The 25,790-nt window shown below is 54.7% G+C and overlaps 1 protein-coding gene across 1 annotated transcript in view; it reads right to left on the bottom strand.

Annotated features, from left to right (window-relative positions):
* COL22A1 (collagen type XXII alpha 1 chain) overlaps positions 1-25,790 on the bottom strand; it is a 212,646-nt gene that overhangs the window by 127,649 nt on the left and 59,207 nt on the right. The window contains exons 8-14 of the mRNA XM_072949767.1: positions 24,585-24,665; positions 23,294-23,410; positions 19,809-19,853; positions 18,946-19,008; positions 15,005-15,043; positions 1,738-1,791; positions 635-679 (exon numbers count right to left, since the gene is read on the bottom strand). Of these exons, the coding sequence (XP_072805868.1) occupies positions 635-679; positions 1,738-1,791; positions 15,005-15,043; positions 18,946-19,008; positions 19,809-19,853; positions 23,294-23,410; positions 24,585-24,665 (444 nt within the window). The remainder of the gene's footprint in view (positions 1-634; positions 680-1,737; positions 1,792-15,004; positions 15,044-18,945; positions 19,009-19,808; positions 19,854-23,293; positions 23,411-24,584; positions 24,666-25,790) is intronic.

Raw genomic sequence — 25,790 nt, forward strand, 5'->3', positions numbered from 1 at the left:
GCAAGGCCTGACACAGCCCAACGGAAGTCTGCAGAGCCCGGGGCCCCTCTGCTGCCTGGACCAGGAGCTGCTCTTTAGGCTGCTAACCTGGCACCATCTGTTAAAAATCTACTACAATTAAAATGTGCTTCTCTTCAGGCAAAGGTACCCCAATTTTTGTAAGCTGGCCTCAAAATAAAAGCATGGTACATGAGACTCCCCCGCATGGACCCACGCCGACGTGCATTCATCGATTTTACTGAGAAACAAATGAAATTAGAAATGACTTGGAGGACCAGGAGCAGGGGGAAAGTTATGGAAACTACGATGCGTCCATATCAGGGAATAGCACGCATCGATGGAGAGAACAGGTGGTATCTGTCAGCACTGGTGTGGAAAGACGTCTCTGTCTCTTGTTAAATAGACAAAGTAAATGGCAGAGAACGGCATGATTCGTTTTTTGTAAGAATTTGGAAAACACTGTGGATGTGCAGACACACACACACAGGCACGCGGGTGACTGTGAGAGAAGTGTAGGCGGGGAATCCACGCCTGCACCGCCTCTAGACCTAGGGAGACGTTACCCCAGAAGTGGGCTTTGCATCAAAATCTGTGCACCAGGGACATGAGAGGAATAACTCAAAGCGACACTTACCCGCATGCCCACCTCACCAGGCAGTCCCGGCTCTCCCGGCTCCCCCTGCACACACAGAACAGCACGTGGTCACAGCCCAGGGCACCGGGCACCCGGGCCCAGGCACGCAGGGCCCGTCCAAAGCCTCCCGGGGGCAGCCACTCCTGGAACTCAGAACTCCTCGCAGAAGCAACATAACTGCCCCATGATGAGAGACCCAGGCACCCCTTGGAGACTCTTTCTACCAGCGCAGGGGCTGATCTGGGCTGCAGGGGTCACCACCTCAACCCCACCCACCCCTGCTGCCGCTGGGCCACAAGCTAGGTTTAGACAGAAGAGTGGAGAAAGCGGGGCGACTGGAGTGCCCGTGAGGCTGTCTTCACGGAGGAGTCTGGCCACCCGGAGGGGACTGAGGGGTCTGAGATTCACGGAGCTCTCCTTCCCCTCCTGGTCTCCACCCCAGACCTCCTGCCCCAGAGCACTCAAGGCTGTGGGCTTCCAGGGTGCTCACAAGTCGGGGCACCCCCCAAGGCCTGCCCAGACGTGGCTGAAAATGGCAACGGGGGCAGAGAGATGGAGCCCCCAGGACCCCCTTCCATTTGGGTTCTTGGTGGGGAAGAGGATCCCTTTTTCCCGGAGCAGACGGGCCCGCCTGCGTGGAGGTCACCTGGTGCCTGGGTTCCTGGAGTGAGTTCCAACTCAGAGGCTGGTGGATGCGGAGCGGAAGTCGGGGTGTGGACAAGAGGGAGGCAGGCAGGCCATGCCAGCTAAGGAGGCTGCTGGGGCCCCACCCGACTCCTTGAGCTATGAACTGGAGACCTGGGAACTGAGTCCCTCACCGTGGACCTCGCTTGCTTCCCGGTCTGGCCATTGGGAGAACAAGACCTCCATGCAGAACTGCTTAGTACCAGCTAAGTGAGAAAACAGTCCCAGGGACACGCAGGCACCAATGGAGGTGTTATCAGGCCCAGCTGACCTCCAGGGGCCTGGGGAGAGCCAGGTGCAAACCAGCCCCGGCTCAGGCCTGGCCCTGGCAGAGGCCACCACACTTGAGGACCAGAGGCTCTGACGGGAGCTCCCCGGCCTGGTGCTGCCTGTGGGAAGGGTGGCAGCGACAGACGTACCTGCATGCCTTTGGGGCCGTCTCTCCCAGGGGGACCGGGCAGGCCCGGGGAACCCTAGGACGAGAGAAAGAGAACAGCAGTTAGAGCAGGGTGAGGACAGCCCTGGAGAGAGGCTCTTGGAGTCCGGGGGCAGCGGAGAAAGCGCCAGGCGAGAACTGTGGCCGAGACATTGCTCCTGGGAGGGAGATTCGCAGGCCTGCCGCCTGGGTGCCACCGGGAGAAGGTAAGAAATGCAGATTCTCAGGCTTCTCTCGACCCACTGCAGAAGGAACCACATTTTAGCAAGGGGTCCACATGCACCAGACAGTAAGAGACACCCCAGACCCTCCCCTCCCCTAACTCGCCGTGTGGCCACCTCCTCCCTCCCGGCTCAGAGTCACACGTGTATCCTGGAGCCCTGGGCTGGAGCACGGCCCTCAACCTGGGCCCCATCCACATGGGGCTGATAACCCTCTGTTGGGGGGCGGGGACTGCCCTGGGTGTTGCAGGATGTCCTGGGGCACCCGAGATGCCAGGAGCACTCCCTAGCTGCGACAACTAGAAACGTCTCCAGATACCGCCGAACGTCCCCTGGGACTCGAAATCCTCCGCAGACGAGAACCACTGGGCTAGACCAGGTATTCAAGAGTTTTCTAATCCGGGGCAAGCTCCGTTCTAATGAATCACGCGGAAGCATGAGACAGGCACCCGTGGGCACCCGCTCAGCCCCGCTCAGCCCCGGCCGGCCCACTTCCCGGGAGAGCGTCAGAGCTCCCCCAGCAGCCACGGGAGGCAGGAACTCTGCCTCAGGGCAGGGTGCCGGGGTCAGGAGCGGGGGGGGGGCTCAGCTCCCCAGATGCCCTGTCTGTCTCCAAGGAGCATGTTTTCTCTCCTGTCCTGTCCTGTTCTGACCTAAGCAGAAGGCCTGTGTTTCGAGACAGCGGGGCCCAGCCGCCTGAAGTCTGCTTCTCCACAACACTAGGGAGAGACTGAAGACTCCAAAAGGGGGGCGTCACAGAGGAACAAGGACGTCTTCCGAGGAAACGCCCCAGATGGTGCTTCTCTCCAGAATCAGGGCTACTGGGGTGACATGCAGAGCTCGCCACAGGGGTCAGCTACCCAGTCCCTGGACGGCCAGTCTGCAGGCGGGGAAGGGAGGGCTTGGTGGCTCCTGCCTCAGGAATACGGGGGGAGGGCAGCAGGGCACGGAGCTTCCAGGGCCGTTTAACAAAGGGAGCCAGGGAGGAGACCAGAGACAATGCTAGAAGGAACTCCAGAGTTCCAGAACCTTCCCTGTGCCCACAGCTGTCACACATGCAGCCCTGCTGGCACTTTCCAGCAAGTGTCTGTGTGACTGTCTCATCACAAGGCAGGAGCTCCACAAGGTGGAGAGTTGGGACTCCATCACCGAGTCAGCGGTGCCCACCTGGCCCAGGGCCCCCCAGTCCTCTGTGGGCGTCAATTCTTCCCTGAGTCCTGTGGGTTTGTGAGGGGAGATGTCGGGGAGAAACCCCCAAGAGCAAAGAGAACAGAGGCTGCTGTAGAAAACCAATGGTCTCAAGAGCCAGCAACTTGCGGCTTCAAATCCTGCTCCATCGCTCGGTACTAGTGGCCTGGGTCAAATCAGTGACACGCTGAGCCCCAGTCTGCGTCTGCAAGCAGGCATCATCACCTCGCAGTAGGATCTGTGCTTCCCAAGGACGAGGACAGCTCAGCAAACTGGTTTCGGAGGACTGGTGTCCCAGCCCGGCCCTTCTGCTCAGTTACGAGGGGTGGGCTGCTCTTGCTTTGTGTTCTGAGAAAGGCAAGAAGCCTCTTCAGAGGTGATGCTGCGTCTGCGAAGGTGACGCCTCTTTTTGAATCTTGTTTTACATGCTTAGGATAACCAAGCTGGCGCAGCAAAAAGGCACATTCCAAGAAATTTCCACTTTCAAGTCATCCTGAGGTCCAGGCATTTCATTAGATGGGTTCCTGCCCTTGAAAACTGCGTCCCCAAGAAAAAGTCAACCTGACCTAGGTATTTCATGTTTCATCATCACCTAATCCTAACACTACGGGACACCACCATGCCCCAAGACACACCTCCCAAAAGCCTCCAGCTGCAATCAGCTGCCTGCAGACGTTTTGAAGAGACAAAGTTACAGCCCTAAGTGTCCACTGAGATCCCATCAGGAAACTCACTCTACCTCTCTGAGCCCTGGTTTCATCATTTGTAAGACAGAGGCTCATGCTGCTTCCAGATGAGAGCATGAATGTAGATATAACTGATAGGCTATAAAACAGTATTAAAATGCCAGTTCATATTCCGGTGAGAGCTAAGAACACCTTCTCAAGTGGGTCAACAAAAGGAGTGGGGGAAAGACTGGAGGTTGTTGCCCTGGAATTAGTAAGGTCAGGGACACGGAGATTTTTAAAGGGAGTATGTGTCACTCAGTATCCACAGTAAAGTACAAAAAAAAAAAAGAAAAGGACATGGATGGATGGAGGGGTAGAAGGGAGGAAGGGAGGGAAGGAAGAGAGAGAGAGGAAGAGAAAGAACAAGACAGGAGGGGAGGGGATGGGAGGAGAGGACAGGACAGGGCAGCACAGGACCATGCTGGACAGGAGGGTCTGGATTTGCAGATTTGCATGCAGCCTCTGCTGCTCGTTAGCTGAAGAGAACAAGTGATTCCCTCCTGGGTCTCAGCTCCGTCACCCATAAAGAGGATGATGCAAGAAGTACAGTACCTCTGGCCCAAGGTGGTCGGTCAGATGCCATGAGGCAAGGCTTTGGAAAATGCTTTGTACACAGGGGAGTTTGAAAGAAGCATCAAGTTACTTGAGGTGAACCACCCAGCACCTCCATCCTTCACCTTTAAAAAGGAAATCACTCAGCTTAAGAAGAGGACAACAGATAACGCACATGAAACCCCTCACAGAGGCTCACCAGGGCTCGGACCTCCCCCGAGTTCACACTGGCAGCTGCGACTCAAAATCTGGGCCCTGATTCCAAGTCAAGGCTCTGAACCTCCCCCCCCCCAACCACTGCCTCCATGATCTCACTGGGAGCCCTGGGCTGGTAACATCTGGCAGGAAACGATCTGCCCGTTGCCCGTGCCCACTCGTCAGAGCCAGGGGTCCAGGGATTGCACGGTTACTTCACGGGGCAAAACACAGAGAAAAGAGAGGGCAGGTATTTCCCCTGCTCTTCCAGTTAATTAAACATCAGGGCTCTTTTCCTAAATACTGACAAAGACATTGCTTCATTGCTAGAGATGCTATGTTAATATTCTTCTTCATCCATGGGTAGGGTCAGAGTGGACCCTCAGGGGCGTGAGCTCTGGGCAGCAGTGGCCCCCGATGTGGCTCCTGGACCAGCAGCAGCAGCACCGCCAGGGCCCCATGACAAAGGCAGGTCCTCTGGCCTCACCCCAGGCCCACTGAATCAGACGGTCTGGGAGCGGGGCCCCGCAAGTTGATTTAACAAGCCCTCCAGGTGATTTGGTCAAGTTTGAGAACCACTGCTGTGGAGTCAGAATACGTGATCCCAATTCCTGGCTTAGCCACGCAGAGATGAAGTCACCTGCACCTGGTCACACGGGTAACAGGCCAGCAGAACGAGGACAGTGAATCTGCCCCAGACTCCGCAGATTGTGCGTGCGTCCTGGCAGACAGTGCTCACACACACCAGGAGCTGTGATCACCCTCAGACGCTGTGCGGATACAGGACAGCTTACACCTCTGCGTCAGCCCACCTGGAGCACACTTTCTAATAACACTCTGCAGGCTTCCCGAGGCTCGGGGAGTTACGGAAGTCCTCCCCAGGGGAGCCAGGGAATACTGACATTTCACAGCTGTCGGCCGCCCCTAGGGATAAGGCCTCACTGATGCAGAGGACGCAGATGTCATTTGACGTAAAAAGTGGAAAACTATGCTGGTGTAACGGTAATTATACTTAACACTTATGAGCACTTTTCACAAATATAAGTCATTTATTTTCATTAGTTCACTTCATCCCTGCTGTGACCCTCAGAGGCAAACACGATTATAGTCGCCAACTTAAGGGTGAGAGAAGCCAGGGTTGCCAGGGCTGAATAACTCACCCAGCGCTACACAGCTGCCAAGTGGCCAGGCTAGGGTCTGAGCCAGCCAGCTGGTGTCAGGGTCCTTAACCTCCCCCTGCCCTCCCAGTCTAGCTGTCCAGCACTCCAGCATCGACCCTTCCCATAAAAGCTCTCGCCCGCCTGTGTGAAGCCTTTGGTCCTCTGACTGGGCCATCAGACTTGGCAAGAGCCTGAGTGTCGGACGCAGCTGGAAAAAGTGCCTACTTTCCTATTCTAGCTCTGCCTGGGGCCGTGAGAACCCGTGAACTAAAACTTCCCCAACGTGTCCTTCAGCACCACGGACAGGGCCGTGGCAACTTAATTTATTATAACTCCCAGCATTCTGCCCCAACCTACAAGGCTATTTGAGGGCATGTAAGCCGCTAAACTTATTTTCCCCAAACCCCTTAATTATGATAAAAATAGAAGGCACTCAACCACAGTTATCCAACTTGATAACCATGAATAATGCACGTTAACGCACAGGCTAAGAATAGGCGATGGGGGCGCTGATGAAGCCAGCCATGAACGAAGAGAATGAGACCCAGAGCTAGAGGCAAATGACACCAATATATCTCAGAAGTTTCACACATACAAACACACACACGCAATTTATGTCTTATGGCTCAGAGGCTCTATAATGTAGTCATGGCATGAGTTGATTCCCACAAGGGACATGGGTTTTGAGGGTCAAGAATTCCCCAAAACAAGCATCACTTTCAGAGGAGGACAGGGAACTGGCATGGGCCAGTGCAGTGGTTAAGAACAAATAAATAAATAAAAGGACATGCATTAAAAAAAAGTTGTTTTAAAGAGTGGGGGATGCATAGTCGGACAGACAGCCTCAGCCCCACTCGCAACACTCTGTGACCTTGGGTGTTCCAGAATCCTTCAAGGAGCTGCAGGTGGCCAATATCAAGCTGGCACATAGCCAGAGGTCGGCACAAGGCTGATGTCACAATTCCACGACAAAGCACCTTTTCTGACACAGAGTCATTCTACCGTTCCGATAAAATCACGAAGTGCTGGCCACTGGGTTCTCCAATGACTGCTAGTGCTAATGCCTCCATCCCATCCTTTCAGAAAGAATCTGAAATAAAAGTGTGCCCATCGTCCCTCGCTATGCCACATATTCCCCCTGCACCAGAACCCCATGACCTGTAGCAGCATCGCTGGTGTCTGAGGACCTGTCTTGGTCTCTGCTCTGGGAAGGAGGTGCAGGGAGGACCATCCGTACATAGCAGAGCCTGCTCTTTGCTCCCCGCCCCACTGTGCCATTCATCGCCACCTCCACGAAATCCTCTCATCTCTCAACTTCAAACACAGCCTGTCTTTGAAAGACACCAAAGAAAGAACTAGCTCAGGTGGAAGGATCCATTCTTCAGCACTGTGGAGGGCACAAGGGGTGTGCCTGTCATGTTGTGATCAGAGAAGCATCACTGTGAGAGCAGATCTGACTGTCCCCTGAAGCAGGACCGCAGGCACTGCGTGGTGCGTCACAGGAAGGGCCCTCACCAGCGCAGACCGCGGGCACGTCAGGAGCTGCTGAGTGAGAGCATCACAGCCGCACCCGCCGACTCTGCCCTCGGAGCTATGCAGGGACCAGAGTGTTTTTTTTTTTTTCCTAGACATTCTTCATCCCATCCCTGCTCCTCCACCTGCCTCAACTCTCAGGTACGGACGGTTGAATTAATTCTACTCTGAAGTTCATGTGCCTCATTTTGCTGGCCTTCTCCAATCCTCTAGCAGTGTCTGACCCTAAATTGTGCAGTTGTCACAATTCTGAACAGATCAGAGCTCATTATAAATTACCCCGCCCTCTTCCTACAGCCTCTTACAACGAAAACATCGGTGTCTTTGAGCGTTTTTCTTTCTCAGTAGCTTTTTCCACGAAACAGGGAGAGTGGTGCTCTCCACCTGCATTTGTGGGGAGGCTGAGACAATGCCCACGGAACCACCCGTTCTGTGCCTGACACCTTGAAGGTTACTGCATCGGAGGCTCCCCAGGATTCCAGCACACAGAATGGAAGAGTGGACATGCAAGGAGGAGGAATCAATGACGGGGAGGTAGAAACATGCAGCGAGTCCTGGGAAAGATGGACCCAGAATCAGCAGGAGACAAATATGGTGGGAGATGGTCCAACACAGCAAGTGGGACGTGCGCTCCAGACACAACATGGGACTTCATCCACCAAGTAACGTGGCTGAGCAGCGGTTTGCAGGGAATGGTGTGACCACAGCAGCATTTTTAAATCAAAGGCAAATTCACGTGCACTTGCGTGTTTCAAACAGGACAGCAAGTTTAAGCCAAAGGAAGGCACCTGGAGCAGAGAAATCCCAGGCACCCTGATCCCCTGCGGGGAGTCACTTTCTGGCACGTGGGTCCCTGATGCTCCCCAAGCCGTCTGCCTGCCCTGAGAGGCTGGATCTTCACAGTCCACAGAGACGTGGAGCAGCCTGCTTTGTCTAATTTCAAATCAGCAGAGAACAGGAAGCACCAGGCTCCCTGGGGGCCTGGTTTGGAATAAGCTTGTGGAGAATCTACTTTTTTCTGAGCTGGGGACCATCCCGCCTAGCCGCCAGCTGTGAACCTGGCTTCCTAACCACCCTCCTGAGTTTCATCACGATGCCCGTGGACTTTCCTCCCTCAGCTTTCCTCCTTTGTTAAGCTCCACGGTGAACCAAGCCACAAGGACACCCCCCGTGAAGGCTCCAGGGTGCTCAGGTGCCACACGCAGCTCCGGTGTGCTCAGCAAGACACTGGGTTGACGCTTCTAGAAGGCGGCACCCCAGGAGGTCAGCACAGCCTCCGCTACGGGTCCAGCTCAGATTTCTCTTTCACCATCAGGTTTACGGTCCCAGTAAAAATGGAAGAAAACCATGAAAGACAAGGAACCGGTGTTGGCGTGACCTAAAATTCTGTCTGCTTCTGAGACAACTGGCCCAATAAAATTTAGCTGAGTTTCTTATATTTGCTCGCGTATTTTTTCTGAGGCACTGCACTGTGAAATCCGAGCACAAAATCCATACGAAGTTTTATTTATTGCCATATGGATTTCTGTGAAAATGCTGAAGAAAGGACTTTCTGGTTGCTGTTGTTTGGGGTTTTTTTTTTTCCTCTCCTCTACCGAGTGCCGAGCATGGAGCTGCTGACCCCAGCATGGCTTTGCGGGGCACTCTGCCCCAACTCCAGCCCCCTGTGGGTCCCAGGGCCCCAGCTTCTGTGAGAAGCCAGACCCAGTAAGGGGCTGCAAAGTCCTCTCCTTACGCTGCCCTGTTACTCCCCACTCCAGGGAAACGGGGTGGGGGGGTCCCCAGCACCAGGTCTAGGCTGGTCTCCGCCTGAGGGCCACCTTCTACAGACCGTCCCAACTCTGATCAAAATATTAATACCAGCAGCTATTCATAAAGAAAACCACCCTGGCAGGAAGTGCACCGCCCCGCGTATCTGAGCAGCTGGACTCCGCTCAGCAATGTCACCCACAGGGGCCCGCTCTGGGCCCAACCTCTGCGTGTCACCTTTGCCCCACTCCACCCGGCTCACGTTATGGCCGCAGGGATGTCAAGGCTCTCATCCCACAGCTCGGGCTCCGGGGGAAAGGACCCCTGTCCCCGGGCTTCTAAGTGCAAGTCCTGAGTCCGTCGTTCTGTCTGGACTAACTTAGGTAATGCACCTGACTGACCACTGTGCTCAGGGAGTCCGGGGCCCGGAGCGCTTGGACCTGACTCCCGCTAATGCCTTCCGATCTGCCAGGTGCTCCGCTAAGTCCCTTCCGTGTGTGCAATCATTTAACCCTCGCTCCAGTCTTACGAGAGCCTGCTCCTGCTACTGTTATACTCAGTGGACAGGTGAGGAAACAGGCACCGAGAGCCGTAAGGACGTCTCCAAGGCCCCTACAGCCTGCCCCTCAGCCACTACCATGTTCTGCCTTCTGGGACCAGCCGTCAGGGCACCCAGCACTCAGCAAATCCACGCTGGGAGAGAGGGCTCTTCCTTCCAGATCATACTGCCTTTGGACTTCACACGTGAACAACTGTGAATATACTATACTTTAATTTTTTTCATCATGATAAGTTTGAGCTCTAGTCTTTGGTTAAATGTTTGTTTTGCAGAAGTGCCAATGTTATAAGCAATGTATAGAGCAATTAACCAGACATACGAAATATCCCAGATCCCACCACCCCACTGCATTGGCTGTTTTCACTGCTCACACATTTTGTGTGAGCACATACGGCTTCCTAATCCACCGTTTCACCTGCGTCTCGCTGCATGCCTGTCTCCACGTATAAGGTCCTCCTAATTTTCACTTCTGTCCATCTGGCTGAAGAAATGCAATTTTCCATTAGGCTGTGTCCATTTTCTGCTGCAGTTGGTCACTGCTAAGAGTGCTTATAAAGAAAAGAGTCAGCTTGTGGTCATATTGTTTGATTTTCCCCTTCATGGGAACTGTGCTTAGGATAATTTCCTAGATATTTCTAAATTTCATTTTCTGAGCACCCCAGCAGTACAATAACACCGAGTGTCCTGGGAAAGCCTCGAGGTACTTTGCTGATGTGACAGTTGTCCTAGGCAGGCCCCTGACAGCATTGGGGATAGAGGTGGTACAACCTGGCTTGCTAAGGACCAACAAGAATAAGCACCCTCATAAAAGATAACCGTGTGCCCAGAATTTGTGTGCAAGTCTCCCTCACTGAATTGGTGAGTGAGCCCCTGGAGGGGCCAGGCCAGGCTTTAGAGCCCCGTGAACTCACCACTCTCTCCCACATACTGGGTACTTGAATGCTGTCTGTTGAAGAAGAACATGCGTCACTCTTTTATGGATTTTAGCAATAGCTCCTGGCAGACAAGAAAGGGATAAAGATAAGGGACAGATTTTTACAAGCACCTACCATGTGCCAGGGACTAAGCCAGCTGCTTTCACAGGCACTGCCAACCTCCCACACCCTACAACAGCCCTGAAGGGTAGGCATCTATGGCCCCACTTTCCACATCAGGATGCCGAGGCTCAGAGAGACAGGAACCAAAGCTCACCCAGCCACTGCAGTGCTGGGATCCAAATCAGGTCTGCTCAACTCCCTGAACCTGCTTTCTGTCCATCACCTGAGACCACGTCTGAGTACAGAAGGCCCCCTTTTCCTCCTTCCTCCTGGCACCAGATTCCTAAGGAAAAGAGGCAAGCCCCACAACAGGGCAGAGATCTTCCCGATATTCCACGGAGCCCCGCAGAGGAAAACTGGAGTGCACGCTCTGGCTTCCGGACACCAGAGGGCGCTGTGGGTCCAGGAAGGGGCGACACGCGGCAGCTCCCGGGTTCCTCCCCTGAAGGCTCTGGGCTCCCAGAGCACAGGACCCTCGGACACCGCACACCTGGGCCTTGTTCTTGCTGTTCCTAAAACTTTCTCTGCCCGTGGGGCTCATGACAGCACCCACCCACAGGAGACCGCACACCAGCATCGTCACTGTGCTTGTTCCTGCATTTTCTTGACGTGGACGAGCCCAGGGCTGGAGGGACACGGAGGCTGTCACCCCTCGCTGCTCTCCCCAACTCCCCCGAACCGGTCCAGACCAGCCCAGAGCAGCGGCCTTCCTCTCTCACCGCACCATCACCAAGACCCCACGGCAAGTGACAACAGCGACAGGAGCAGCAGCACTGCCCGTGATGAGGGCTCCCTACGCCGGGCACTGGTCAAGCCCTCCCAGGTTAAGCCTCGGTAGGAACTATCACTATTCCCTTCCCCACCTTTTACAGAAAAGGAAACTGAGGCTCAGAGTGGCCCAAGGGGAGGCGCACACAGTTAATGTGAATTGGAGCCAGAACTGGAAGCTGAGCCCGTCTGGCTGCGGAGCCTGGGACCCCTCTCCTGGGCCTCGGTCCTGGATGCTGGGGGGCCGCATCCCATTCACCCCTCACTCATTTGGCGAGCATTTAGTTAGTGCTTGCTGTCTTCCAGGCACTGTGAAGGAGACTCCACATCTTCCTTTCTCTCCTTCCGTGCCCTCGACATCTGAGTTGCGGGCAGCTCCTGTCGGGTAGCCCCTAAAATTCGGCTTCTCCCTTTCCTTTGGCCCAACTTCAATTAAAACATAGAAGGAGCTTTGCCCCAAGAACCCCATGGTGAGTATGGGACGTAACAGGAACCACAGGGGAGGCTAGCTTCCAAAAGGAGGGGCAGCGGCAGCCCAGGGGCAGAGCAGCACACGACGGTCTTGGGCATCTGGTGGGGCTGCTGGGGGGAGGCAGCAGCGGGGCCTGGGGGGGATCAGGAGGCCACGAGCCCCAGCAGTTCTTCAGCTGTGTGACCTCGGGCCAGTCACTCACCTTCTCTGAGCCTCAGTTTCCTCAGCAGCAGGAAAGGGGGTGATCCATTCAGCTTTCTGGCTTCCCTTCGTTTTAGTTTCCTAGCCCTCTAACTGTGACATTGGGCAGGTCACCTGACCTCTAAGCTATATTCTCATCTGTGAAACGGGCCTAGCCATGCCTTCCTGAAGCACCGTCTTAATAATGAGACATAATGCAGGGGCCACACCTTCCACGATGCCTCACCCTCATAGAGGCCAATGCACATTGTCACAGTGGTTAACTACAACACCGAAAATACAAAAACAAAAACACAGCCAGTATCAGAGTACTGATTTCCAGGCCCATGGGCTCCGGTCCACCCAATCCCCTCGGTACCCCGTAACTGCCCTCGAGAGACAGTCGAGCAAAGACGCCAGTTTGTCAAGCTCCGCAGGTGCGTCAGTCACCGTGGCCTTCTCCCTTCTGTGGAGTCTCTCCTGCCCTTGACCCACCCTGGCCTCAGCTCATCCCCGAGGGGAAGCAGAGACTTGAGGTACGGGGGAGGGCCCCAGGGACTCAGGCTGGGGGTGGGCTGATGACTAAGTCTCAGAACCGCCACCTGCCAGGCCCTCAAGCATCGTCATGTCCCACCCCCTCATGTTTACAGTGAGGCAGCAGAGACCCAGAGACGGAGGTGACTCACCCTGCATCACACAGCGCAGACGTGGCAGAATCTAGACTCAGACTTTGCTAAAAATGCCCAACTGCAAGAGAATGTCAACTGAGGACAGAGCCAGAAGTGCCAGAGGCGGTTCAGCTGCCTGCGTCTCCTGCCGGCACCGAGGAGATCGCCCGGCTGGAGCTGTGACCCAGCAGCTTCGGGTCTGAGTGTGGTGCTGCAGCCCAGGCTTCAGGGCACTGAGCCAGTGCCTCTGGGCACCAGGAGAAGGCTGCCCATCCTGAGCTCAGCCAGAACGGACGAGGCAGAGGGGCATCCGCTGCTCACGGGAGAAGGGGGCCCTGCCAGTTTCCGCCTGGTGACGCCAACACACAAGGACAGCATGTCAATCAGAGGACGGGCTGGCCCAGGAGCTGCACGCTGGTTGCCCGGCGAGCCCGACCCAGACCCAGCACCCTGATTTGCAGGGCTCCAGCCGCCCCAGTCCTGACTGCGAGGAACCTCTGGGGGTCCTGTTAGTACCCCGTGCCCTGGTTCTGAACCCACAGGCACCAAGCATGCTGGCAACTACAAAAGCAGCTCCTGGACCTGAGCACCTCGGTCTGGGTGCTGTGCTTCGAGACCCCACGGGAACCATGGCAGGGGGCGCCGTCAGCCCGAGGTTAGGTATCTGGGGACACAGACTCCAGAACTGACGGCAGAGCTTGAGAGCAGCAGAGCCGACCGAGCCAGGCCTGCCTGGTGTGACGCTACGTCACGCTGGCTGTCACGCTGTCTCTCAAAGGGCTGTGTGCGCCGGCGCAGTAGTTAACTAGGTGCGCGCATGTGCCCGTGCTTCCAACTGGTAACAAAAAGCGCAGCTCACTGTGGAACAAGTGAAGACACAAAGGACCATCAGGGAGAAAATAAACACCTTCACAGCTCTGCCACTCAGACCAGCGGTTAACGCTGGGGCTGGCCTCCAGAATCCACGTCTCTCTGTCTCTCTCACACACGCACATCATAGTGAAACTCTGCAATGTGTTTTCAAAATTAGCAAAATGTTATCTTCATTTTCTGGGTCACTAATGATTCTTCTCAATGTGATTCTGTGTCCTTAGATGTCACTGCGTATTTAGCTGTACAGTAACGCGTTTTCCCCTGTGCCCACTACATGGCACTGCAGTCGTTTCCAGTCCGGCTGGCAAGTTCTGCTGGCTGGACTGCTGGCTGGAACACGCGGGGTGGACGTGTGCACATCCTTGATTTACCTCCTCAGAGTAACTCTCTAGACAACAAAGAACCAAATAAAAGGTACCAACCACGCAGAGAGCATGGGCTGAAGGCTCCATTTCCACAGTAACTGAACGGAGCGGCACCTGGTTTACACAACCAGCCCTACGCAGCGGGTTGATGCGATGATGTTATCTAAGTAATGGTACCTTCCCGGGGTCCAATGACACTGCACTCTGAGTCTACACGTGCCTGGACTCTGGCAAAATAATCAACAGAAATGTATGCTACGAAGTCTTGCAGCTGCCTCTCCTGGGAAATGGGAGACGTATTTCTAGTCACTGGTGTGAGTGGAAAATGGCATTTTGGGGGACTGCTTTTTATTTCTCTGTAGAGGCTAGCACTTAAGAAAGCTCTCCTCTTTCCTGGGACCTGCCGCGCTGTGCGCGCTGTGGTGAAGGTAAAGGCGGCGCAGTGCACGCATTCAGGAGGAGGTGGACAGGCCTCCCGTGGCGCCTCCTCCATTCATGAGCCGTCATCTCCCCTCCGTCCTTCTACGGCAATCCCCGACTGTTCCCCAGGTTCCTCTGGTCTCTCTCCTCATGTCTATCTGCCATTCAAACCTTCTCCACGTGTCTGATCACCCTGGAGTGCCCAAGGCCTTCCCACCGCTGTGGACAAGACCTCAACATGGTTTGATACTGAATGCCCCGCGTGCTGGCCTGCAGACCACGCCTGCAGCTCGTATCCATGGTCGCTGTGCGCCCTCGGCTCCAGGCACTGGGACACCTACACCCTAAACAGGCCCTTCCCTCCTCATCCCCCTGCACTGTGCTCACGCTGTCCACGCTGCTTCAACTGCCTAAGTCAGGGGAGGACACGCCCCGAGGCCGGGCACCCAGCCCAGGAGACCTCTTCCCTACCTCCCAAATCCTTACCAGGCAGCACGCAACTCTCCTGAGCCCCAGCCCTCCATCCTGCCCCCGGACCACCCCGAGGCCCTCGGAGGAAGGAGACAACAGCGAGGGGCTTACCTTTTCACCCTTCTCTCCTTGGACAAAAGGCCCTCTGCCCTAGAAAAGGAAAGCAGAAGGCAAAGGTTATAGAGCATCGCGGCCGCAGCGCCTGGGACCTGAAGCAGCCGGGTGCTTCCTCGCGGCTCTGCCAAGGAGCTTCTAAGAGACAACACTCACTTACTGAGTGTTGATTCTTCGTGACTTTCATCTCATTTAATTTTTCCAACAGCTCAATATTACGGTACTATTCTTTTTTCTGCATCAGCTTTATTGAGATATAATCTACACAGCACATAATTCACCTCAAGTGTACAATTCAATCGTTTTTAGGATATTTACAGAGTTATGCAGCATCAACTGGAGAGCATTTTCATCACCCCAAAGGGCCCCATACCCATTAGTGGGCACTCCCCTTCCCTCCACCCCCAGCTCTGGGCAAACACTCTCTACTTCCTGTCTCTATAGATCTGCCTATTCTTAGACATTTTATATAAACAGAACCGTACAACACGTGGGCTCTGGTGGCTGGCTTCACAGCCAGTGTTTTCTTAGCAAAGTGTCTTCAAGATTCATCCGTATTGTAGCACACATCAATACTTCACTTTATTTTGAAATAATATACTATTGCATGGATATAAAAGACAGTTCATTTATCCTATCATCAGGTGATGAGCATTTGGGTTGTTTCTACTTTTCAGTTATTACATATAATGCTCCTGTGAACAGTCCTGTGCAAGTTTTTGTATGAACATATGTTTCATTTCTTTTGGATATGTGCCTAGGAGAGGAGGTGCCGAGTCATATGGTTATTCTGTGTTTAACCCTTTAAGGACAGCCAGACTGTTTTTCAAAGCAGCTACAGCATTTCACACCAGCAACGTTCCAATGTTCCAACTTCTCCACATTCCTTTATTCTATCATTTAAAATAGGCTACTGAAGTCTCTAACCATTGTTAATGAATTATTTCTCCTTTCAATCCTCAAACTTTGCTTCATGTATTTGGGGGCTCTGTCATTAGGTGCACATACATTTATAAGTGCTATATATTTCTGAAGGATTGACACTTTTATTGTTATAAAATGTCCCTCTTTATTACCTTTTGATCTTAAAGTCTATTTTGTCTGATATTGCTATAGTCACCCCAATTTATGTTTTCTAATGGTAGAATGGATGTTATCCATTCTTTTACTTTATTTTATATTTGAATCTAACGTGTGTATCCAATAGACAGAGTATAGCCGGATCTTGTTTTTATGTTGTGTGAAAAAAATATGTTTTTTAACTGGTTTAATACATTTACATGCAGTGTCATTTTTAATATATAGTTATTTACATATGCCATTTAACTTCTTGTTTTGCATGTCTCCGGACTTTTTCTGTTCCTTTGTTCCTCATTTACTCCTCTTTTTTTCCCTTTACATGAGCACTTTAAGTGTAACATTTTAATAACTATAAGTTTATTTTCACTACACAGTTTTGAATTATCTTCTTGGAGGTTGCTCTAGGTTTACCATGTGCATCTTAACTCGTCGGGATCTACTTCAGGTTTACACTGACTCACTTCCAGTGAGGCTCAGAAACACTCCCATGTTATCCTCTCCCTCCTCCCCCTGGTGCGTGCTATTGCCGTTACAAATATTTGTTGAACGCCCAATGATACGTTATCACAATTATTACTCTGAGTCTGTCACCCCCCTGCATTCTCACCTCAATTATTTTTGGTGATGAGTCAATGGATAACCTTATAGGGTCTCCTTGTACATATGAGTCGTTTTTCTTTTACTGCTTTCAGAGTTTTGCTCTGTCCTTTAGCATTTTTTAAAAACTGAATGACAAGGTGTCAGTTTCTGGTTCTCCTGGTGTGCTTGACCGTGACGTTTCTAAGGATGGATCTTTTTGTTTTTCCTGGTTGGAGCTCATTATGCTTCCTGAATGTGTGAGTTACTGCTCCTCATGTGATTCACGACGTCTGTATCCGCGACTTTTTGAATGCTTTCTCTGCTCCTTCTCTGCTCTCCTGGAATCCCCATTACGTGCACACTGATGCACTTCGGGGCCTTCGCATTTCTCCAAGATTCTGTTCATTTTTCTTCATTACTTTCTCTCTCTATTCTTCAGATTACATAATCCCTACTGATCTATTTTCAAGAATGCTGGCTCTTTTTTCATCTTTTTAGTGGTTTTTTTCATTTGTTAGTGTAATTCTAAACTCAGGAATTTCCATTTGGTTCTTTTTTTTTTTTTAACAATCTCTCTCTCTCTCTATGCTCAGTGATTGATGAGACATGGTCACCATATACTTCCCTCTGTTTCCTTAAGGATGATTTCTTTTCGTTCTTTGACTGTAATTATAACGGCTACTTCGCAGGCTTTGTCTGTTACGCCCAACGTCTGTGCCCTCCCACAGGCAGTTTCTGCTGCCTGCTCCTTTCTCCTGTGTATGAGTAAGATGCGCGTTTCACGAGGCCCCACCTGACCCAGCTGGTCTCATGGTTACATGAGCCTGAAATCTGCAAAGCACGGCGCTCGGAGCCAGGCACAGCGTGAGTGCTGGTACAGGGCAGCAGCTCTCCGTGGGCACAGGACTGAGACCCAAACAGACGCGGGTTCCAATTCTGCCTCTGCCACCTTCAGGCTGTGTGATCACGAGCAATCACGCAGGTCTGAGAATTCTGTGTCCTTCCCATCAAAGAAGTGATGGGGCTACGTTTAAAAAGTCCTTTCAAGGAGTAAAGAGAGAACCGACATGAAGCACCCGGGGAGATGGACAGGCGGCACAGCTACAATCACGAGCTGCTGGATGACAGCAGGGGTATCTGCCAGACTAGTCCTTCTAGTGAGGAGGCTCTGCCTGGTTATCAGGGGCTCCCCTAGGCACCGAGAACCCAACTACACTGCCGAAAAGGACAGCTCTCATTCACTGACTATCTACCCCGGGCCGGGCACTTTAGACACCAAGCTGTTACTTTCTTTGTTTTGCTGACAGAGTAACTGAGGTTCTCAGAGAGGTTAAGAGGCCTGCTCGCAGTCACACAGCTAATGACACCGGAGCAATTACTGAGGTCCCTCTGACGCCAAACCTGTGCTATTGACGCGACATGACGCAGTGTGCAGGATTAAGGGCTCCTGCCTGCTCAGGAAATCCTAAGAGCACCAACAGCATTTACCATGCTTCCACACTGTTCTAAACCATTTTCCTGTGTTAACTCACTTAACCCCCATAATGCTACCGGACAGTTAATTTTATCCTCCCCACTTTACAGATGAGGAAACTGAAGGCTGAAAGGTTAAGTATCTTGGTGGAGCCAGCATCTGCTCTCAGCCATTTGGCTCCTAAGCCCTGCTCCGCACCACGAATCGCTCTTCTCTGTAAGTCTTCCCTGACCCACCATCACTCATGCTCACTCATCAGCCGAGGGCCCCATGAGCACAACTGGTGTTGGGCCAGGCGCTGGGGATGCTGTGATGACAAACCACAAACCAAAGTATCAGGGAGTCAGCAGATTTAGGACTGAGAAGCACCAGTGACGCAGGAGCATGGAGCGGGTGTGTGAGCTGACCTGGGGTCAGAAGGACATCCTGGAGACCCACACACAGTGGAGTCTGATGGATGAGAAAACATGAGCCAGGCAGAAAGGGGAGGTGACGGGGGAAAAAGGTGCTGGACGGCGGGCAAGACGACTCCTGGTAGAAGAAAACACAGGTGTGATGGCCAGGAGGAGAAATGACCAGTCTGGGGAGTCACAGCTGCCGATTTGGGGCACAGAATTCTGGGGATGGGGGTGGGAGGTGATGGACGAGGCTGGAGTGGCAGCAGGCCTCCCGTGCCCCATGGAGAGGGGCTTGGACGTCACTCCCAGGGGCGTGCGGCACGGTGCCGACACGCACGAGGTGCCCAGCCATTTCTAGGGGAAAGACCTGGTCCTCACGCCAGCTGCGTGGAGGGCCCTCTACTCACCGCATCTCCTTTCTCTCCCTTGGGCCCAGGAGCTCCAACCGGCCCAGTGGCTCCCACGTCTCCCTGAGGGGTGGAAACCAGAGATGAGAGTGGGGTCAGGTCCTCCAGCCGGGCTCCCCCACACTGGCTGCCCACAGCCCACCTTGCCCCATTTCCCTGGAAGAGGCTGATGCTGTCACTGCCACTAAACCGTGCGGCCAAGCCTCCCACCCCTAGAGAGGGAGGGCGCATCTGAATAATTTCTCCAATTCCTCCAACTCAGGGCATCCTGAGACAGCCAAGTGGATGAGAGCACCACGTGCCTTACCCCAGGGGTGGCCTGGCGTCTGTGTGTGGCCAGCGCCCCAGGAGCACGGTCAGAAGCCCCGGGTTCAGACCCCGGCTCTGCCACTTAACGTGAGAACAGCAGTACTCTTTATGCCTTGGGCTCCTCCTCTGAGAAATGGGCACGCGGTCATGAGCACAGACAAGAGCACAAAGGTGCTCTGGAAACTGCCAGAGGCCAACCGGGGCCCCCGACTGTGCCACCTGTACATCTGTGCCCCGGAGGGCCCTGGACCCCCACGGCAGTCTGCGAGGAGAGAGGCGCACACAGAGGAGAAGAGCGTCTGCACAGGAAGAAGAGACCCCCCTCCATGCCGTCAGACAGACTGCAGGCTCCGGGCCGTGAGGGCGCTCAGAGGCCCCCAATGTACGCCGCTTGCTTTGTCCCCGCACCCCAGCAAGCTCAGGAGCAAAACACCGCAGGACAGTCAGCGAACACGCTGCCGGCGCCGGTGGTTTTTTTTTCTTTCTTTCTTCCAAAGGGAGCAAATCCCAGGACCCTGGGCTCTGAGGGCACCCCTGCCGGCTCTGGCACTGACCTTCGGGCCGGGGAGTCCCATGGGGCCGTCGAAGCCCTTCTCGCCCTAAAGGAGGGGAGAAAAAAGAAAACGATTAAGGCTCTGGTTTAGCGCCTCTCCCTTCTCTCTGCGCCTGCTGTTTGTCCCCTCCACACGCGCAGCAGCCCGTCCCTCCGCCAGTCGCGTTTACTGGAGCTGAGAGCCCCGGTTCTCAGGCTGCCGGCCTCCGTGGGGCACTGGGACACGGCCCTGACACGGCCGCTGTGGGGGGAGAGGAACAAGCAGGGGGGCCCCTGCAGGCTGCTTTCACCTGATGCGCCACCACTGCAATTAAAGGGCCATGTGGTCCGCTCCACTTGCTCACATGATTATTGTTCATAAAACATAAAACGTATCTAGAGGCGATCTCTAAATGCGAACATGATTCACTTTTTAAAATATGCGCTATTTGATTAGTGAGAGATCTTATCACTGGATTTAAAAATGGGATCTGTTAAGCTGGAGAGGCAGGTAAACGCCGTGCTAAACACAAGGCCACACGACTCACACCGCTTCTGTATGTCAACCTCACCACATTAATAAAAAGAAACGGGGCCCCACACCCATTTGCAAGTGCGCCACCCATCCCCGAAGACAGCGTACACACGCGTCACAGTCATGGCCGTGTATTCAGCGACTTCAAGAATCTGTATTTTAAAAACACATTCATAGGTGTCATTTATACACGGAAGAGGAGATGAACATTGTGCGTGTGTGTGTGTGTGAGAGAGAGAGAGAGAGCTCACACACTGCCACACAGCCCATGCTCACCAGGATGAGTCCAAACGTGTGGACCCAAAAGGCACCAGGCTGAGGTGAATAATGGAAATGTTTTGTAAATGGAATCGAAGATTTAAGCCGTCAGAAATCAAGCCTGCCCGTGACCAGAGTTCTTCCTTTCGGGAGAGAACCCTCAGACTCCCTGGGCCCCGTGTGGTAATTTTCTATGGATTTGAAGCAGGAGGAGGCAGAGGCAACACCGACTTAGTGAGGGGTTGTCAGAGCTCCTCCACGTGGCCCTTCTGGGGAGAGGGGAGACGCAGGCCCTTCCCACCCCCAGTACTTGGCAGGCTCCTGAGCTGGCCCGATGGTAAGTGAGCTCCCCAGGCCTGGGCAGGCCTCGGAGGTCCCAGAGCCCCAGCCAGATAGCAGACCTCAGGACTTTTGAGGACCATGTCCTATGCACCTATAATCTCAGTGCTCAGCACAGAGTGGGTGCTTCGTGTTTATTCTCAAAAACAAGAATGACTGAGTGAGTAACAGAATGGATCACTGGGTGATGCCACCCGCAGTTTGAGGCTGGGCCCTGGAAGGCTGACTGGTAATCCTGACCAGTGAGACCCTGTCCTGCCAGCGAGAAAGAAAGGGTGTGTTCCTTCATCCCTCTCTCCCACCTTCCACCTGCCGTCCGTCTCCCCATCCTTCGTATCCCGCGTATCCATCAGTTCAACCACTATTTAATAATGCCAGTGGCAGAAAATAGACACGGGAAGATTCAGTCTTGCCACTGGGAACGTATGGCTTATGGAAGTAAGGACAAGCAGACATTTTCAATCCAACATGATCGCTGTCATGGTGGATGGAAGAAGAGGGAGAGAAAGGGTCATAATGTCTCACAGACAGCAGGGCCTGAGAAAACAATCATCGAATGGGTGGATGTGAACCGCGGAAGGAGAGAAGGAGGGGAGGAAGGGAGGAAGAGAGGAGGGAATCATACAGACAATAATGTGCTCACAGGAGGATTCTCTGGGCAGGTCTTGAAAGGAGAGCAGGATTAAAGATAAAAAAGGGGGAACTGGGGAAAGATGCTCCAAATGGAAATTCTGGGAGGCAACAAAGACCACGCACTCCAAGGAGCAGGAAGTTCTGGCTGCCTGGGGATCGGGAGGGGAAGGTAGAGTGAGCTGAGGCTAGAAAAGCAACTGGGACCCACCAGGGCCACCCAGAGTGGGGGCGGTGGGGGAGGGGATCTACAAGCCAATCCGAGGAGGTAGGTGGCCATCCAGCAGGCGTCTGCAAGCTGGAGGGCGGGAAGGGAGGCCTGCTCAAGCCCAGACTTCCCTCCCCGGGGTCCCTGCCCGGGACCACAGTGGCCTCGGCGGGACACGGCCACGGCGGGGCTCTGGGGAAACCACGAGCTGGGCGAGCTAGTGCCCACCCGCCAGCTGGGCACAGTCTGCACACTCGTGATCCAAACCCTTCTCGTCAGGGGGTTTTAAAGGAAAACAAGGACTCAAAAGGACTGCGCTTGGACAGCTGCACATGCTACTACGCTGACAGGCGAGAGCCAGATCGACTTTGTGTCTGTGGCCCGCCCTGAGCCTGCGGCAGGCGGAGGAGCCCCGCCCAGCGCCCTGCGTGCCCCGGCCAGCCCCTCCCTCGTTTCCCCCACTCCTGACCCAGCACCAGGCTGGGGGCGCCCAGCTCCATCCACTGCCCAGAGAGAGCCTCCACTCACAGCCTGGCTGAGCTGGCTCCTTGCAGCCTCCGGCAAGCTGGGCCCCGGGCTGACGGCCCCACCTGACTGAGAGCCCTCTGGGTGCAGAGAAGGACAGAGGGAGTGAGGGGGACAGAGGAGACGAAACAAGGGAGGCCAGGACAGACGGGCTGACTGGGAGAGAACTGCTAGGGAATTCTCAGTGTGTCCACGCCAGTTCATTCCACCACGATGTCGTATTTTGCTCTGTGTCTCCCGGGGCCTCACAAAGTCAGGGAGTGACGGCTGCACGCCGGCCGGAGCTGCGAGGGCAAGAGAGCAGTGGCTACACGGGACGCTGGAGATGGAGGCCCCGGGCTACCAGCCCAGCAGATCTTCATGGAGACCATCTCCAGTGCAGTGCCACGTTTGTCATCCCTTTTTTGGTCTGTTTGTTCTGTTCAAACAGCAGACATACTTGTTTTCTTATTAAAAGGGCCTCTGGTCTACAGGCAAACAGCAGACGAGGGCCTCAGGCACTGGATGAGACATCTCCCCCAGGCGAACAGGCGGAGACGGTGGTGCTAAGAAACACGCTAGTGTTTAAAATTAGAAACAAGATGCATTAAACTCTACTCTTCCATGCATTCAGGTTACACGGTGTGGCTAATTACAGGAAATTCTGAGGAGGAAGGACGAGGGTGCGCCCCATGGGGCACACCTAACCCTCACGCAGTGCTCCTTCTGAGACTTACTCTCAAAGCAAATCTGGCTTGTTTAGACGCACATGAATGAAGAGGACACCAGGAGGAGGCAGAGGAGCCTCGGGAGTACATGATTAGCTTCAGGAAAACGTTCATCAGAGCTGGGTCTGAGGAGCTCCCCTCCCACTGTGCACAAAAATCAAGAAAGGAGATGTCCACGGAGCAAGAACAGTCCCCTGACAGGGGGTCATCTGGGGTCTGGGGCCATCTTGACCTGGCAGACCACGGGCATGATGGGAAATTCCCACCTTCACTGCTCCTTCTACTGGCTACCCTGTAGATGGTACCTTTTCTCCAGGTGGGCAGGAGCAGTTGATGGTCTTCAGAAGTCCGATCTGTTCACTGCCAGAGGTGGGAGGCGGCTGGGGTGGGGGTGAGGGCTCCGTCAGGACGGTCACCTGGCACTGGAGGGAAAGCCCAGTGGTCAGAACCTGACTTCCAGCCCTGCACCACTCTCTGGAGCTTCCCTGGAACCTGGCACAGGCAAAGGGGAGCCAGGAACCCTGAGGATGCTGGCGCCTGAGATAGGAGGGCAAGGAATGTCTGATCACCGCAGGTCCTGGTACTCCCAGGCCTTGGAGTCGGACTGGCCTGGGCCAACCCATCCCAGCCTCTTCACTGGCCTCTCAGCCACCTGCGAGCTTAGCCTCTATGAGCCTCAGTATTGACCTCTGCAGAATGGGGACAAGGGCATTTCCATCATAATGTGGTGAAGGAGGATTTAATGGGACGGGACTAAAGCATCCAGCTCAGTGTCTCGGACACAGAGACTCAGCAGGCGCTCGACAATGACTTATTTCCTTACCTTCACCACTCCCCCACCCTCCCTCTCTGCCTTCCTCCTCCCTTCCTCCTTTCCCTTCACTCTCTCCTGCCCTGATCTGCCTTCCCCTCTCTCCTTCCTCCCCTCTGCCTCACTCTCACCTAAACCCCCAGCTCTGGTAACTACCGCCCCCAGGGGCCTGTGCACACACTGACCGAGCGCGCACGGTGCCCCGGGACTGGGCCAGCCCTGTACCTGGATATGAGCCTGCAACCCTGGGAGGCAAGACTAGTCCCACCTCCCAGGTAGCCTTGGGACTGGCGCCTGGTACAGATCGGGGGGAGGGCAGCACTTGGACAGAGGCAGGGCTGAGGAGGTCCCGGGGAGAGGAGAGGCAGAATGACAGGGAGGGTCCAGGCCACGCTCTGCTCGGTCCCGCCTTTCTGAGCCCTGGCCCGTGTTGCCACCCGTCCCGCTGACCAGCCTTCCTCCCCCTCTGAGCACTAGCAGCAGGGGTGCCACTCCCTCCGAGGGACCCGCTGCCCGCCTCTGCCTCTGCTCCCGGGGCTGGGCCTCATCGCTGGAATGACAGCCTCGGGGGGTGCTGACTGAGGCCCAGATGGACCTGAAGACCCGCTCCCCTGACCCACACCCTGCTTCGCCAGGAAACAGAACCCCAGCGGGGCCCATTGGGCCCCGTCCCAGGTCTCATTCTGATGGAAGGCATCCCCCATTCCTAGGCCCTGGACACCCCCTCCTCGGGGAGCCAGGGACCCGTTTCCTCCCAACCCCTCCAGGCAAGGGTCTCGACTCACCGGACCCGACGGGATGTCACAGCAAGTCTCCAGTTCTGCGTGTCGGGAGTCACAGTAGATCACAACCCGCTGGAGGTCAAACTGGGGGAGGCAGGACAGAGAGTGAGGCTGGGGGCTGTGGGACCCAGACTCCGCCCTGGCTTCAGGCAGGCCCACGTCGTCCTCAGGGCCCGCGGTGGTCTGACCCTGAGCTGGACTTCAGAAGGAGCCTAAGTGTCACCTACGTACAGCTCCTCCTTCCAGCAGTGGGTGCCCCGAGGACAAGGAGACACGGCAGCACAGGCGAGAGGCAGCGCCGTCTTCCGCCGAGTGCGCTATGACCCCCCGCCCCGTCACACGCACCCCCTCCCCACCCACTGTCACTGCTGTCATTTAAAGCCCCTGCCGTGATGCCATCGCCAACAGTCTCCAAAAGTTCACTGTACTCCTATGTTCAGCTCTCCAGGCATCTCCACGTGGTGGCTTCAGTGAACTTCTTATAATAAAAATTTGCTTCTTGCCTTCCTTAATACCACAGCCCCTTAACACAACATAAAGGAGCTGTGGAGTCACACATACACATGCACGTGTATACACACGTGTGCACACACACTTACACACACGTGCACACGCCCCCGCAGATGCATGTCTGAGGAGTCTGCAGATGAAGCCAGGCCTTCTGGAGGACGGTCAGGCCCCCAGGACCGGCTCTGCCTGCCTCTCCAGGTCTATTTCTCCGCACTCCACACCCACCATCTACAACATTCAACCTCGCGGCTTCTCAAGTCCATGCCTTTGCATGTGGCCCCTCTTCTGGGAAAGTCCCTGAGCAACTAGCAAACTCCTAGTCACCCCCAAAACCACGCTGAGGCATCCCCTGAGTAGCCGTCTTAAAAATATGCCCACAGATTCTTTGATGCCCCTGCAAGAGATGGAACCCCGTCCCTCTTCCCTTGAGTGCAGGGGGGCCTGATCACTGGCTTCTGATGAACAGAACATGGCAGAAGTGATGGCGTGTCACTCGAGACCAGGTCACAGAAACACTAGCTTCTGTCTGCAGTCTCTCTCTCTCTCTTTCACACACACACACATCACTCAGCCTGGGGGTCACCAGCTGCCACGCTGGGAGCTGCCCCATGGAGGTGGCCCCCAGGAGCAGCCCCCAGGAGCAGCCCCCAGGGAGCGGCCCCCAGGAGCGGCCCCCAGGAGGCGGCCAGCAAGCACCGG

The sequence above is a fragment of the Vicugna pacos genome, chromosome 25 (genome assembly GCF_048564905.1).
Source record: "Vicugna pacos chromosome 25, VicPac4, whole genome shotgun sequence".
Taxonomy (NCBI): Eukaryota; Metazoa; Chordata; class Mammalia; order Artiodactyla; family Camelidae; genus Vicugna; species Vicugna pacos.